The sequence below is a fragment of the Melospiza georgiana genome, chromosome 1 (genome assembly GCF_028018845.1).
Source record: "Melospiza georgiana isolate bMelGeo1 chromosome 1, bMelGeo1.pri, whole genome shotgun sequence".
NCBI classification, from domain to species: domain Eukaryota; kingdom Metazoa; phylum Chordata; class Aves; order Passeriformes; family Passerellidae; genus Melospiza; species Melospiza georgiana.
In genome coordinates, this window is record NC_080430.1 from 152,795,192 (window position 1) to 152,809,752 (window position 14,561).

Here is a 14,561-nt window from a genome sequence, read left to right on the forward strand (position 1 = left end):
CTGAGGCCTGCCTTTTGCAGCTTTCCCAAAACCCTCTGATTTTGTGGATTCCCACAGGATGAGCCACAGGGAAATCTTCACAGCTGGGGACAGGTTGTGTGTGGTATTTAAGGACCAAGGAGCAGCAGGATTCAGAGCTGACACCATTCCCAGTTCCTCCTGCAGGGACATTTATTAAACCCCTACCCCAGGTGTGGCAGCAGCTCCTGTTAGTTTTTGGCAGGGATTTAATGACTCTGTGAGGAGCAGGGCCAAGATCCTCGTGGTTTGTCACCTCCACTGTCACTGCGTGGTCTTCACAGCCACGTCATGGTGCTTTTCATATCCACCCAGCCTGTGAAGTCTGGCCCTTGACCCTTCACTCTGTCCCCTCTTGGCACCCCCCAGTTCTGCCCTCCACATATTCACTGCATGGGAGCTTTTTAATTTGAAGATCTCTCTCTGATCTTCCAACCGTGTGCCCAGCCAAGCTCCATTTCAAACCCCAGGCTCCTCCATGGCAGGCACAGAACAACTCCTGAACTTTTCTTCAGCGGTGAACTCACCCCTTCAGCTCCTCAGATGTTGAATAACTCAACAATTTCTCTTTTTTGCCTCACTCAAGAGCTGGAAACTGAGCAACAAAAGAGAAAGGGAAACCACCCACCCACGGAGCAGCTCTGAGGGCTTTGTTTCCTGGCTTGGCTTCTGGCAAGAAAAGGAACTGTGAGCAGGATGCTCATCTGGGATGCTCAGGATGAGATGCTGGAGGAAGAGATCAGCTGCCTAACAGGGAAATTTGGGGCTGTGTTTTCAAGAAGTCAGGGCTGAATGAAGTCAGGATCTGATGCTCTTTGAATTGAAAAACTCCTTTTTCATGTTCTCCCACAGAGTTGCAGTGGGGTCCCTGTCTACTCCCCAAAAAACCCCTCTGCTTGCACCTCCCTGTTCAAATCCATGAGGCTGCAATTCCCAATTAGATCCTGATATCCTCTGTGGAACGGATTCATTGGATTGGATTCATTTTTCACCTACATTAGTAATTTAATTTTTTCTAATGTGGCAGAAATAACTAAATAAGTTAAACCAAAGGATTTATTGACTGAGGCTGGCAGGGGGAGAAGGAGAGAGAACAATGTCAGAATCTGCAGTCCAAGGAAGACAAAACCTTTTTTATCTTTTCCAGAACTACAGTGGCAATAAAATCTCCAGCAAATGTAAACTGTGAGAATGGGAATCTATGCAGAAAACCTTTCCATAGGCACCGTCACCTCCTTCTGGTTTCCATAGAGATTTGGGTTCCTGCTTCCAGCAGAGAAAATCCTGATTGACACCTTGTACTTTCTGAGAGGTAAAGCCTCAGCAGCACAGGAACAAGCTCTGAATGTTTATTAAAGTCCTTTACGGCAGGGTCTGAGCATTTCAGGGCTTCCTTATTTTATTTATTTTGAAAATTATTCGTTATTGCTTTTTATTTTTTCCCCCAAGCTTTTCTCACGCCATGGCAAAGGTGCTGGATTGGCAGCTTTGGACTCTGTGATCACACCCAGATTTCAGCAAACAAAAAGTAAAGCTGCAGACAAATGGCTAAGCAGGGAAGGAAAACAAAATTCCTTGATTTCTCCTGATAGTCAGAATTGCAAGGAAATCCACATTAAGCGATGACTTCATGAGCTGTAGGGAGAATCTTTCATAAAAGCAGAAAAAAGTGGATGCCTAAATCCACATCAGTGTAAAAAGGGGCAGAAAATTTGATTTTTCTACTGTTCCCTGAACGCATTTGAAAGTTTGGGATGACTTGGGTCCAATGAGTGGCAAACAGAGCTGATGTCCAGGTTTGTGACAGCCCTGGGATGCTGATTTTGGAAAACAGGCACTAAATATGTCCAGTTCCTGGAGAGGCAGCTCTGCCTGAATTCACTGGGTCAAAGGAATTAAAAATAACCTCACCAGGCAGACATCCCCCTGTTTGCTTTCCTTTCTCCCATCTCTTCTGTGTCACTCTGCAGATTTTGGCCAGCACAGCTCCATTCTTTTGCTAGAGGGGATGCCAGGCAGTGATTTCTGTGGACACAGGTGACAAATATCCCAGATTTCCTGAGGTGGTTCCATGAGAAATCAGCTGATATTCCCCTGTTTGTCATCCTCTTGGTGCCTCAGTCTAGGAGGCAACATCAGGGATGTTGAAAGGGTTCAGCCTTTTTATCTAACCTGATTTAAGGTAAAATAAATTTAAAAATCCTGTGAAAATTGTGAAGAAATATGTAGATTTTGCATGATCTTGCTTGATTCTGTGTGACATAAAAAAAAGAAAAAAAAAGAAAAAAAAAAAGACATTTAGCAGCTGTTCCAAACTCATGTAGGGAAGGTGTAGAGGAAGAAACATTCCCTGGATTTTCATGGCATTTCTCTGCCATTCCAGTTGCTGAGGTTGTTCAGTCATTGTGCAAAGCTGCATCAGTCTGTGCTGAAGTGAGGTTTAACTTGAATTTCATTTGGAATGACTGTGATGGAGGCAATATCCTGGTGCTCAGCAAAATCTGGGAATATTTGAGAGGTCTTGTCCTGGAAAGGCACTCAAGGATCAGAGTGCCTGATCAGAGTGGGAAAAAGAAAGACAAGATGCCTGCTCTCTCAAGATCACAGAATCATGGAATAATTTGGGTTGGGAGGGACCTTCAAAATGATCTCATTCCAAACCCTGCCATGGTCAGGGACGCCTCCACTATCCTAGATCTCTCCACGCCACATCCAACCGTCCTGTGGTTCCCAGGAAAGTGTCCATGGTGGCACAGAGCAGAATTTGCTGGTGACAGATTTTACCAAAAAATATTATCCCAGCCTGGATGTTCTTCCAGCAGTTTCTGTGAAGATTTCCAACCTTTCCTCATCCCTCAGAACTGACTTTTAGGGTGGAAGAACTTAGGCTGGCCTAAACGCCTGGGTGTCCAAATTTAATGAGGATCAAAGGTGGCATTAATTCAGCCAAGCTTAATTCATTCCCAGACACACCTTTCTGATCAAGCCACAGGGAAGTGAACCATGCTGGATTCAGGTCACCTTAATTCTGAAATAAATTGAAGACACAGGTCTGAAATTCTTCCAAGTAATTTCCGACATGGCTGTGCCTTGGTTCGGTTTGGATTTGTTTTTCTGGAACTCTCTGTGTAGGGGAGTCCTCAGGGACAAAGATCTTTGGGAAATACTGAATTGGAGTCTCCTTTACTTGATTGCAAGGAGATTTGGGAACCTTAACTGAACATGAAGGGAAAAAAAAGGTGATTTTTGAGGAAACTGAGTAGGGGAAGCACAGAGCAGTGATGGGGCTGCTGTCTGGGAAAGGCTACCCTGTCCTCTGCTTCCAGCTCAGCCTTGTCCCTCGTTTTGCACCCCAGGAAATGGGGATGCTCTGCATGGTGGGTGTGAGCTCTGAAAACAAGATATTGTTGGGGGTCCTACACAGAACAGAGGGGTCTGCATTCACTTTTCCCTCCTGCCTTTACCTTTGGATATTTAGTAAATCCCTCTGTCCAACCTCTGCCTCCTATGGAAAACCAGGGAACACCACCTGGAATGTCCCCAGTGACTCTGGGACTGCAGGGAATGCAGGTTGCACTAAAAAGCTGATGGTTTTTCCATGATTGGAGAATCATGGAACTGTTTAGGTAGGAAAAGACCTCTAGGGTGATTGAATCCAACCTTTAACCCAGAACTGCTGAGGCCACCACCAAGAACACCTCACTGTGGCCTTCCAGGACCTGAAGGGACTCCAAGAGAGATGGAAAGGGACTTTAGGCAAGGGATGGAGGGACAGGACAAGGGGAATGGCTTTAAATTTCCAGAGAATGGATTTAGAAGTGATGTTGGAAAGGAATTCTTCCCTGGGAGGATGGTGAGGCCCTGGCACAGGCTGTCCAGAGAAGCTGTGGCTGCTTCATCCCTGGAAGTGTTCCAGGACAGGTTGGATGGGGTTTGGAGCAACCTGGGATAGTGGAAAGAGTCCATGGCAGAGGGTGGAGTGAGGTGATCTTGGAGATTCTTTCCAACTCAAACCATTCTGGATCTCTGTGATCAGCATAGACTTCCTCAAGCACTGCCCTGACATCACTGCCCAAAGCCAGGATGGATTTTAAGGCTGTTATTTAAGGTAAAAACCTGAATTCTGGCTTTTTCCCTGCTGTCAAAATTGTCAGTGAATTTGGGCCCTCCACTGGATTTGTAATTTTTCAAGTGTGTAACACAGGTTTTGTAATCCTGGTCACAAAGAGGGATTATCCCTTCACCCTGTTGGGAAAATGCGTTCTGGGTGAGGAAGGGTTTCACACCATTCCAGTGACACTCAGAATATTCTAAATCCCTGAAATTCCTACAGCAGAAGAGCACAGAGAGTGGAAATCCTGCAACAAGGGAAATATCTGAGTTTATTTAGTTGAATAATCAAATCAGGTAAGGGCAAAAAAGGGCAAAGTCAGGTCAGATGAGAAATTCTCCTGATATTTCAGTCAATTAAAATGAAGCTGGAAAAAGACATTTCTTCTTGCACCGACTCAGCACAAGCCTCGGAGTCCCAAAACAGTAAATTAAAGTTCTTTTTCCAGCTTTCTAACCTTTTTCTTACTTTTTTCTTTCTTTTGTTTTGTTTTGGTTTTTTTTTTGGTTTTTTTTTTTGAAGCTGAAGTCAGTTTTTAAGTGGCATTTTTCAGAAGGAAGAAGTCAAAAAGCTCATTTTGAAGATGTCAAGATTCTATTCCTTCAGAAAAATACAAAGCACTTTATGCCACTAAGTGGTTCTGTCAGATTCATAAAATCTGATTTTCTGCATTATTTCAGTTTTTTGAACGCAGCAGCATTGTCTGAGCAGATGTAGGAGGGACAGAAAAACTCCTCAACTCCATATAAGAAACATGAAGGTTTTTAGTGAGATTGGGAATCCCTGGTTTTGCAGGATATAAATTCATAGGATCAGAAAATGGTTTGGCTTGGAAGTGACCTGAAAGATCATCTCATTCCAGCCTTTCCCATGGGCAGGGACACCTTCCACTGGACCAGGGTGCTCCAAGCCCTGTCCAAATGGCCTTGGACACTTCCAGGGATGGGGCAGCCACAGCTTCTCTGGGAATTCCATTCCAGGGCCTCTCCACCTTCACATGGAAGAATTTCTTCCCAGTGCCCCATCTAAATCTAAATTCCTTCATCTTAAGGCCATTCCCCTTGTCCTGTTATGCCATGCCCTTATAACATTCCCACTCCAAGCATATGGTCCCTTCCAGGCATATGAATTCAGGAGCTGAAAGTTGATAAACATCCAAGATGAGATGACTGAAGACCACACTGACACCCCACCAGGCTCACTTTAATATAACAGGATCCTAAAAATCCCTAAATAGATCCTAAAAAGTAATGAAAATGGCTGTGTCCTTCATAAAAATCACCACAAACTGTGTCAAGAATCGAGCTGGATGTACACAGCAACCCTCCTTTCAATTCCTAATGATTAAAAATCAGCTGTAAAAGCACAAAAAACTGTCTGCAGCTCATCCTTGGTACAAATGAGTGTTGCAGGAAGAGTTCTGGGACAACCTCCTGCTCCATGATGGGAGCACCCAGCACTCACTGGAGCAGTTTGGATGTGATAATTGGAGCCATTAGAGCCCGTTGTGTCAATAATGGAAATTTCACAGCCTTCCTTAATTACGTGGAAAAAGGAGATCCAAGGGAGCAGTTGGGCTGTGCACATACACAAGGCCTGCCTGGAAAGTCAATAAATATGATTTACGTCACTGAGTGGGGTAAATGCTTTGATTAAAAAAGGAAATAAAAGACAAAAAAAAGGCTAAAAAATGGGAAAAAAAGAAATAAAGCAACGTGGTCTAGTGGAAGGTGGCCCTGCCCATTGCAGGGGGGTGGAACTGGATAATCTTTAAGATCCCTTCCAACCCAAATAATTATATAATTCTATAAAATAATTTGTATGTGCAATAGGCACATCTTGGCTCCTTCTTTAATTTGTCCTGAAAAAGCAAATTAAGGAACCCATCAATCTAGTCACAATAAAGAAAGGAGAAAATAAAAATTATCAAGTAAAAATGATCACGAATTGATGATGCTTTTCTCAGTTCTGTAAGTGCTTGGCCTCATGTGCCTTCTCCACCGTTTATGGTACAATGGAATTATTACAGCTGGAAAAGACCTCTGAGATCATCCAGTCCAACCATCAGCATGGCCAGATCCACCACCAATCCCTGTCCCCAAGTGCCACATCCACGAAGCTTTGGAGCACTTCTAGGGATGGTGATTCCAGAGTGTTCCAATGCCTGACCCCCCTTCCAGTGAGGAATTTTTTCCTTAATATCTACACCTGGTGCAACCTGAGGCTGTTTCCTCTGCAAATACTCCTGCATTTTGGGTCTTGGATAGTTCCCACTCTGATTTTGAAGGGGATTTCAGTAGTTTGAGGCAGTTAATCCATCACTGGGCTGCGTCTATTCCAGGTGACTCCCTACTCTGAGAGCCAGGAGCAGTAATAAGGCATTTTTCTATTAATAATGAGTGTAGGTCCAGTGACTCTCTAGGGATTTTTATCTGGAACTGTCAGAAAGTAAGGGAATAATAATGATTACAGTCAAACCTGGAAGACTCTGGGACAAAATTGGAAACCTTATGAGTTTACCTGGCACAAGCAGGCATCTTCCAGCCTCAGGTTCATTTCCCACCTCCCATCCCCATCCTGTCCATGTTCCTCCAGTGTAGTTTTGGCCATCACTCCTGATCCCTTCTCCACATGACCTCTCTTTTCCCATTCTCTTAGATCTCCCTCACTGAAGCCACCCGTGATGTTGTGTCCTGTGGGAATGGGCCGTGTGGGGATGGATGATGACAAGGACAGATTTTTCCCTCTTTAGTGCTTTTCCTGGTTTTAATTCCCACAGCATACAGTGGAGTTCTGCCCCCCTCTGCTGGAAGAGCTCAGCACCTCCAGCTGAGCTCAGAACCCTCAAAATTCCTGAACTGGAAGGGACCCACAAGGATCAGTGAATCCAGCTCCTGGCCCTGCACAGAACACCCCAAAAATCCCGTCAGGGGCCTGAGAGTGTTGTCCAAATGCTTCTTGAACTCTGGCAGGGCTGGTGCAGCTCTTGCTGGTTTGTTCTGCAAGGATCAGGTTGTTCAGAGCACTTTTGGCCATGTCCATAGACAATGAAAAGTCAAAACCTGCTCGCCTGTAGCTTCTCTACACTGTCACAGGTTGGCATGTAGCATTCCAGCATAGCAACTGGAAGCACTTTTGTCACTGGTTTCTCCCCTCAGTGCTTTTTTCCTCACTTTTTTACTCATTCTGGCAACAAAGGCAGAGTTCAGTTGTGGAACCTTATCTCAAAAATTTCCTTCTCATTCTCGCTAAGAGTTTGTGGTTAAATGAGTTCCAAAGAGCTGGAGGGTCAGCAGCTCTCCTTGAGGGATCTTTGGCCTTCAGATCATCTCTGCCTCTCCAACCTGAGGTCAAAAGGGATCTCTGGGAGGTCCACTGGGCATTTATTCCCTGCTGTAAACAGAATTACTCCTTTTGTTTCTCCAGCTGACCCACCCAAGTGCACTTTACCAGTTGCATCCCGCCCTGGACTATTTTCCTTCATTGGAGAAAGACCAGGGATGGAGCAGGGAATGGGGCTAAATCCATCTGAGTACAAAGATTTTCTGGAAAAGGATCTGCAGAGGCAAAGTCCTTTAGCTGAACATCTTTGTGGCCAATCAATCTATTGCTAAAAATAAACATTTTAGTTTAAAACACTCTGAGCTCCTTTCCCTGCTGTGTTCCCTGACTCCAGCCTGGATAACCCCTGGATGTTTTAGAGGTAATGAACCCAAGGAATTGAGGATGCATCAGATAACAAAGCCCCAGCTCCTGGATCTCTGCTGGGTGCAGGTGCTTATCACTCCCAAAGGCTCTTTGGTTGTCAAATGGAGCTGATTGAAGTTTAATTTCTTTACTTAGTCCTATCTTGCCTCAGTTCTGCTGTGAATTTCTCAAACACAAGTAGGAATGTGATTGTCCTAATTTCAAAGATTCTTCTCTCAGCTGTACCCAACCAGAGCCCTGCAGGATCCACAGTCCCACAAAGGGCAGCTTCCCCCAACCTCATGGGCTACATCTGACTCAGTTTTAAGGTCTGAACAACTCAGGGCATTTCATTTTTTATGTCAACCACATGCTTTTGCTGAGAAAAAATATTCCATAAGCCAGGTAACCCAAATAACGCCAAATTTTCAGAGGGCAGTAGGTACTTGAGTCACCCATGAACCAAGGAAGAAAGAGCAGAAAATGAGGCAGGAAGCAATTGAAGCAGATATTTCAAAGTTTTATTGTATAAATCTACAAAAGGCTTTGCTACAATAGCAAATTGAGTGTAGCACTATTCTACTGGCAGGCTCTAGTGGCTTGGTGTGATCTTGTAACTCCAACATGACACATGAGGAATAAACTGCCTGATCCAGTCAGATCCAGGGCAGGTGATGTCGGCTTACAAAGACCTTTTGGCTTCAACCCCTACAACCTGCAGCAATTCGACGCATTTGCCTTTTGCACAAGGTTGCTTGAATTAATAATATCTCTAGTAAAAATAAAACCTCTAAAGTAGTTTCATCAGTAAATGCAAAAATCGCCTAGGGAGGAAAAAAAAATGCAGTGGTTGAAATCTGCTAAAGTTCCAGAGGTACAACACATCCACACACTTCTCATTCACGTGACTCTGCCCCAGGAAAATAAACTACCAGTCCTTCCTGGAGAGGCTGGTAATAAAAACCAGGGTGCTACAAGTAAAGCTCCGGTTTGCTGGGAGCGACAACTGAAATCAAATCAGTCCAGGAAATTCAGTTCTGCACGCTCCAAAAAGCCAGCTGAAAATGTAAAATAACTCAGGACCAAATGACCAAGTAGCACAGACAGGCTAATTCCCTAAAAAAAGCAGGAAAAATAAAATGCCTATTGAGGCAGTCTAGTCCCTTGGAAGAGACTGTGAAAATAAGCACCTCAAAATCAAATATAATTTAGACCTTAAGATGATGCCCGGGAATCTGCCTTTACATGGTTTTATGGAATTTTCCAGTCCTGGACATTTTTGCTGAGCCTTGTTGGAATGTGCCTTAGGTCCCTCTGGCTTGATTCAAATGCAACAAAACACCACAGAATTTAAGTAATGTGGATTTTTTGCTCAAAACACACACACACACACACACACATCCCCCACACACCCACACCCACACACAGGACAGTTGGCTCTGGAAGAGAGAGGAACCAACTGGACCTCTTCGGCTGAGAGATGAACCAAAACTGTCTTGTCCAGCTCAACTCGAGCTCTTTTTGGGCTCCCTGGGTCTGGATGGAAACAGTCACTCCAAAGCCAGCACAAGAACCCCAGTTCTTGCAGTAACTCTGGCCCATGCAGACCCAGAGAGCGCCTGCTGTCTCACAAGGCTCCTTGCTGGCAAGACAGCTGGCCCAGATGTGCAGGCTCCAACAGTTCAGACAAGCATCTGGACCGAGGGATGCTTCTCCAAACTCCGGGAGCCCTTTGAGGTTTGGAACTGATACCCGCATGAAAGGACTCAGGAGAGGTGAGTTACAGCATGGCCAGCGCGGAGGGTTCGTAGCCAAGGCAGGATCAGCCCCCTGGCAAAGTTAATCAGGAAAGTTTTTGGTTTTTTTTTTTCAGTGAGGATCATTTTCTAGTGAAGATTTCTTTAGGTGAGTCCCAGCGGCCCCAGACTGCAGAGATGTGCATAATCCTCTCTTCACAGACAGTCAGCATCCCTGCTGTCCCCAAAGCCTGGACTTGGTTCTTCTGTTCTGGCCTCTTTTCATTCTCAGCACTTTGAGTACCTGGACCAGCTCACGCTTTTCTTTGTCCAGCTACAAGCAGCTTCCCAGTTTCATTCTGGCTCTCAGCACCTTGAATGTTTGCATTGCACTGCATGGGAGGCTCTTTGGTGCATGGTTTGCCCTCTGTCTGCTTGCAGCACTTTCTTCTCCCCTGGGAGAGCTATTGGACACAGAGAAGGAATCTCAGCAACAGCAGCAGGGATTGCTGGAAAAGAAAAAAAAATAAAATGCAACAACTCCTATTAGATTTTTGAAGTGGGGAGAAAGGGGAAATTCTCAGGAGCTGGGATTAAATTTTGCTGTGCCTGCAGCCTGGAGGACCCACCAGGTGTTGGGGTTTAAGGATCTGCCCATGGTCCAGCCAAGGGAAAGCCACAATGTGCAGTGGCTGGAGCATCAATTACTGGGGCTGGCGCTTGGGTTCTGACACCAAGGAGCTGAAATCCCACCTCTCACGTGGTGCCAGGCTTGCCAGGCTGCTGCAGCCCCTGGGACTGAGTTTCAAGACCAGCACAGCTGTTTGCACTTGGGCTGTTCAATATATTGGGGCACTGGGGGGATTAAGGCAGACCCACAAGGCAATATGAGATGCAATTACCTGTGCCAGTCTTTCCTCCAGGTGGTGGATCTGGCTGTTGGTGGCTGAGGGTCCTGAGAGCAGGTCTGATGTTGAGGCCTTTGTTTTGCAGCTTTTTCTGTGGCTTTCCTCCCAAATGCTGCATGCTGCGAAGTGATTCCTTCTCAGAGGAGGATCTGAGTGAGTCACTGGAAGCAAGAGCAGACAAAGCTTGTAATACACGGCCAGCTCATCCTCAGCAGTGACTCCCACTCCCCCCATCACTCAGCCTGGGTCATTAGTGAGAAATGCTCCTTTTCTCTGCACACTGAGCTGTTGACAAACTGGGAAAGAGTGAGAGGAGAGCTCCCACCATTCCTGAGAAACAGCTCCCAGCAAGGATGCAGAGCAGACCTGCAGCTTCTCTGGGCTGTGCATGGACCTGGGATGTGCTGCCTCAGGTTGGGACTCGGGCCCAGAGGTTCTCCATGAAGGACAAGGCAGATTCTGGGGCCGGGCTAATTAAGGAGCTTCCCATTCTTTTCCCATATTAATTAGAAAATGCAGGATACTGCCCTCTTTGGAAACTTTTCCCATTCCTGTATTTCCCTTTGGCTGGCTCTCCCTTCCCCTTTCTCCCAACCCCAATGCTTCATATCCTTTTTCTGCTGAGTTTTTATCCCAGTTTCTAGTGGACATTAGCTCTGAGGAGAGAATGCCAGAGAGCTTCCTTACCTTCAGCCTCTTGGAAGAAGTCACAGCAAAGGCCTTCTGAGCCACCAGTGCCACGTGCCACCGCTGTGGCAGTGCCAGAACCATCCCAGGGTCACTCCTGCTGCTGCATCCCCGCTGTTTATTTGGTCTGGAGGTGGATGCAGATGATGCCCAAGATGTGTCCAGCCTCGGGAAGCTTTGGAGAGCCAAACTTCAGGAATGCCTTGCTTCTCTCAGTCCTGTCATCAAGCACTGGCCAAAGGTGAGTGCTGAGCGTTTCCTGTCTCAACATGGAAGAAGTCACAAAGTCCAAGTCCGTCTCCATCTGTTGCGAGATGTTGCAGGAATTCCTCTGTGAGCAGACAACACTGTGTCCTCAGGTGCTCCAGGGGTGCCCGGCGTTTCCAGGAGCATTTGGAGTCTCTGTGTGAGCAGAAACTCCCTGCAGCAATGCACAGGCTAAAACTGTGCTGGGGCACACAGATCCTCTCTCTTCACTTCTTTTGGCTTTTACATGGCAAAAGCTCCTGTTGTCTCCACACATCAGCATGGAGTCAATTTGCTGCTCTGGGGATATTTTGCTCTGAATTTAGGTTGTGTTTGTTTGTTTCATTCAAAGAATAAGGGGATTTTTTCCTTTCCCTCCCCCCCAGTCTCTCTCAAAAGAGCTCTGGTGTCTCTTCTCTCTACCTTAAACACCTTCTTTTCGCTGAAAGGAAGGAGACTGCTCCTTCAATAAATGAGCTCAGAATTTAATTAGAAAATCTGTTTCCTGCTGAATGCACAGGATAATGTGCAGAGAAAGGATGAAATCTGCCTCTGCACTGCAGTGGCCTTGAACTAGAGTGAGCAGAAACTAAGACAAGAAGTAAACCAGTAAGAGCCTCTTGAGAGGAAACACATTAAAGCAGGTATTAGGTGCAGTGAAATGAAAACCACAGAAAATAATCCAGATTCTTAAAGCTTTCCATTCCTGAAATAATAGGATTTTTTTTCTCTTCTTGAGCCAAAAAATAATCAAAAAAATTACTTTAATCCTTTGGAGCAAGTAAGAGCAGGAGATTGCCAAGTGAACAGAAACCCAGAGGTTAATTAAAAACAGGCAAGGGTCAAAAAGAAAGCTGTCTCCTTAGGACAGGAGGGAGGAGAGAAGGAAGAAGAGAGATCCAGATGGGTAGGAACCCTCCACCAACTGCTGCACTCCTGTGAAGTCCTTGAGAGCTGCCAGCGCCGAGCGGCCGCTTCACAAGTTGGGGATTGTCTCTAGTTTTCTTGTCAGGGAATTCTCATAAAATTGGCTGTTCCCCGCAGTGGTGCCAGCAGGGTCCCCAGCACCACAGCATGGCACGGCCTGGGTGAGGGGGGCAGCTCCATCCTGGGGTGCCTCTCCCCCACCACCTCCCTCCCCCCAGGAGCAAAGCCAATCCCTCTGCTCTGGGCTGTTGGACTGAGCACTCCTCAGGTCTCAGCCAGAACTTCCCTCCAAGGAGAAGCTTCCTAAATAAGCCCCCTTTCTCCCTTCCACTGGACCCAGACCCCCCTGAGGGGAGCTCATATGACAGTGGCTGGGGGGCTGGGGGGCTCTGGTTGAGTCCCGTTGCTCGGCACGGGACTGGCGGTGGTTGAGGGGGGCACGGTCTCCACGGAGTCTCCTGGCTGAACCTCAGGGGTCCTCTGTGGGCTGGGCTCCTCAGAGTGCTCCATGTTGCCTTGGACCTCCTTCCCCCTCTGGATCAGCTGCTCTAAGGTCTTGGGCAGGGGGTAGCTCAGGAAACGCTTCAGTTTGGGCTGGAGGGTGCCTACCACGTACTGGATGATCTCCTCCTCATCTGCATCCACGTAGAGGGTCTGGTACAGGTCTCTCTTGCGCCAGAGGAACTGATCCAGGGGCTCCCCCTCTTTCTGGGGCAAATCCAGCTCCCTTTTGATGGCATCCCTAGTCAGAGTTCCCTCGCTGTACTGCAGGAACTCCTTCTTGAACTCAACCCAGTTTTTGACGGAGTCCTGCTTGTACTCCCACCACTTTTTAGCTGGGCCGTTCATGTGGTTTTGGATCTGAGACAGCCAATACTCCTCCGTTCCACCCACCTGCTTTAAGTATTCCTCCAAGTGGCTCAAGAACTCCCGGGGATCCTCAAACACCTGGGTCTCCACCGGGGAGGCTGGAGCATCCTCGGACACGGAGACCCACTGGTAGGAATCGTGGCCCTGGGGGATGCTGGGCACCTCTCCAGGAGGAGGGGTCAGGGCATACATCTGGCTCATGTCCAGGGCATAATCATAAATCTCCCCCTCACTCGGCCTTATCTCCGGGCCTCCCACCCCGACGGACACCGTCTGCTTGCCCTGCTCCCCAGGGCAGTATTTGCCTCCCATGGACTCCAGGCGGTCAGCCCACTTTTCCAGGCGGAAAAAGACCTCCTTCCAAACATTCATCTCCCTCTTGACCCACCTCTCCAGGTGGGCAATGGTCTCCTGGCATCTAATCAGGCAGGCCTTGATGGACTTCTTCCATCTCTGGTTTTCAGTTGGGACATGGTCCTCTAAGTTGTTCTCCAACTTCCCCACGGATTTCTGCAACCCCTTCAGTTCTCGCTCCACCTGCTTGGAGACCTCTGTCAGGAGGTGCCGGTGGGTCCTCCGGACATGCTCCAGCATTTCTGCCCTGCACTTCCCTATCTGCAGGATCACATTGGGCTTGTTGGCAACTCCACGGTGCCCCTGGAAGGAGTGGACGCCCGCGCTGGTGACATTGTCCAGCTGCATGGCTCCGACCGTGCGAGTGGCAAACACAGAAAAACTGGCTAATAAGCCCCTGGCACTAAAGCTGGATTCCAAAAAACCCCACCACAACACTTCCTGAGAGACACACAGAGACTTCTAAACCCCCCTCCAAGGACTTTTGGACACAAACACAACCCAATCAGATATCACCGCAGAGCGAGCTGGTCGGTCCACGTGGATCCCAGAGAGAGTTGTAGGCAAATTTCTCCCGGTGCCAAGCTGGAAACGCCGGTCTCACGTGTTCAGGGGAGTCCCAGAGAGAACCAGGATCCTCCAGGAACAGAGAGAGAGAGGAGTTGGATAGGATGTCCAATCCCGCTGGGAATCTGGAACGCCGCAAAGTCCCCGCCGGAGGAAAAATCACAAGAGATGCACAAGCTGGAAGCTGCAGCAAAAAATCCGGGTGATTTCTCCTCGGGCAAACTAGGTGAGTCGAAAACCGCTTTCACTGGAGATGCTAAGAGCTGCTTCTCCTCCCTGTCTGAACTGCCACTAGTCCAGGCTCCTCCATCTACTTATACTCCACGCAGCTCAACATGTGGGTGGTGCCCAGCCTCCTCCGGCACTCTCAGCGCAGCGTTCATTGGAGGAAAAGCGAGGCCGGTGTCTGTGGCAACCCAGATTTTGGCAGCCTCCCCTCGCTTGCCACCC

The 14,561-nt window shown here is 47.5% G+C and overlaps 1 protein-coding gene across 1 annotated transcript; it reads right to left on the bottom strand.

The window, feature by feature from the left end:
• Positions 1-8,315: 8,315 nt before the first annotated feature.
• ARC (activity regulated cytoskeleton associated protein) lies at positions 8,316-14,382 on the bottom strand. Its single transcript, XM_058038341.1, has 3 exons — positions 11,148-14,382; positions 10,455-10,621; positions 8,316-10,061 (listed from the first exon to the last, which is right to left on the bottom strand). The coding sequence occupies exon 1, from the start codon at positions 13,890-13,892 to the stop codon at positions 12,678-12,680; it is 1,215 nt and encodes a 404-aa protein (XP_057894324.1). The 5' UTR covers positions 13,893-14,382; the 3' UTR covers positions 8,316-10,061; positions 10,455-10,621; positions 11,148-12,677.
• Between the last annotated feature and the right edge of the window lie 179 nt (positions 14,383-14,561).

What these genes read in the sequence shown, in the direction of transcription:
- ARC (XM_058038341.1), bottom strand. Translation starts at nt 13,892, where the DNA reads ATGCAGCTGGACAATGTCACCAGCGCGGGCGTCCACTCCTTCCAGGGG.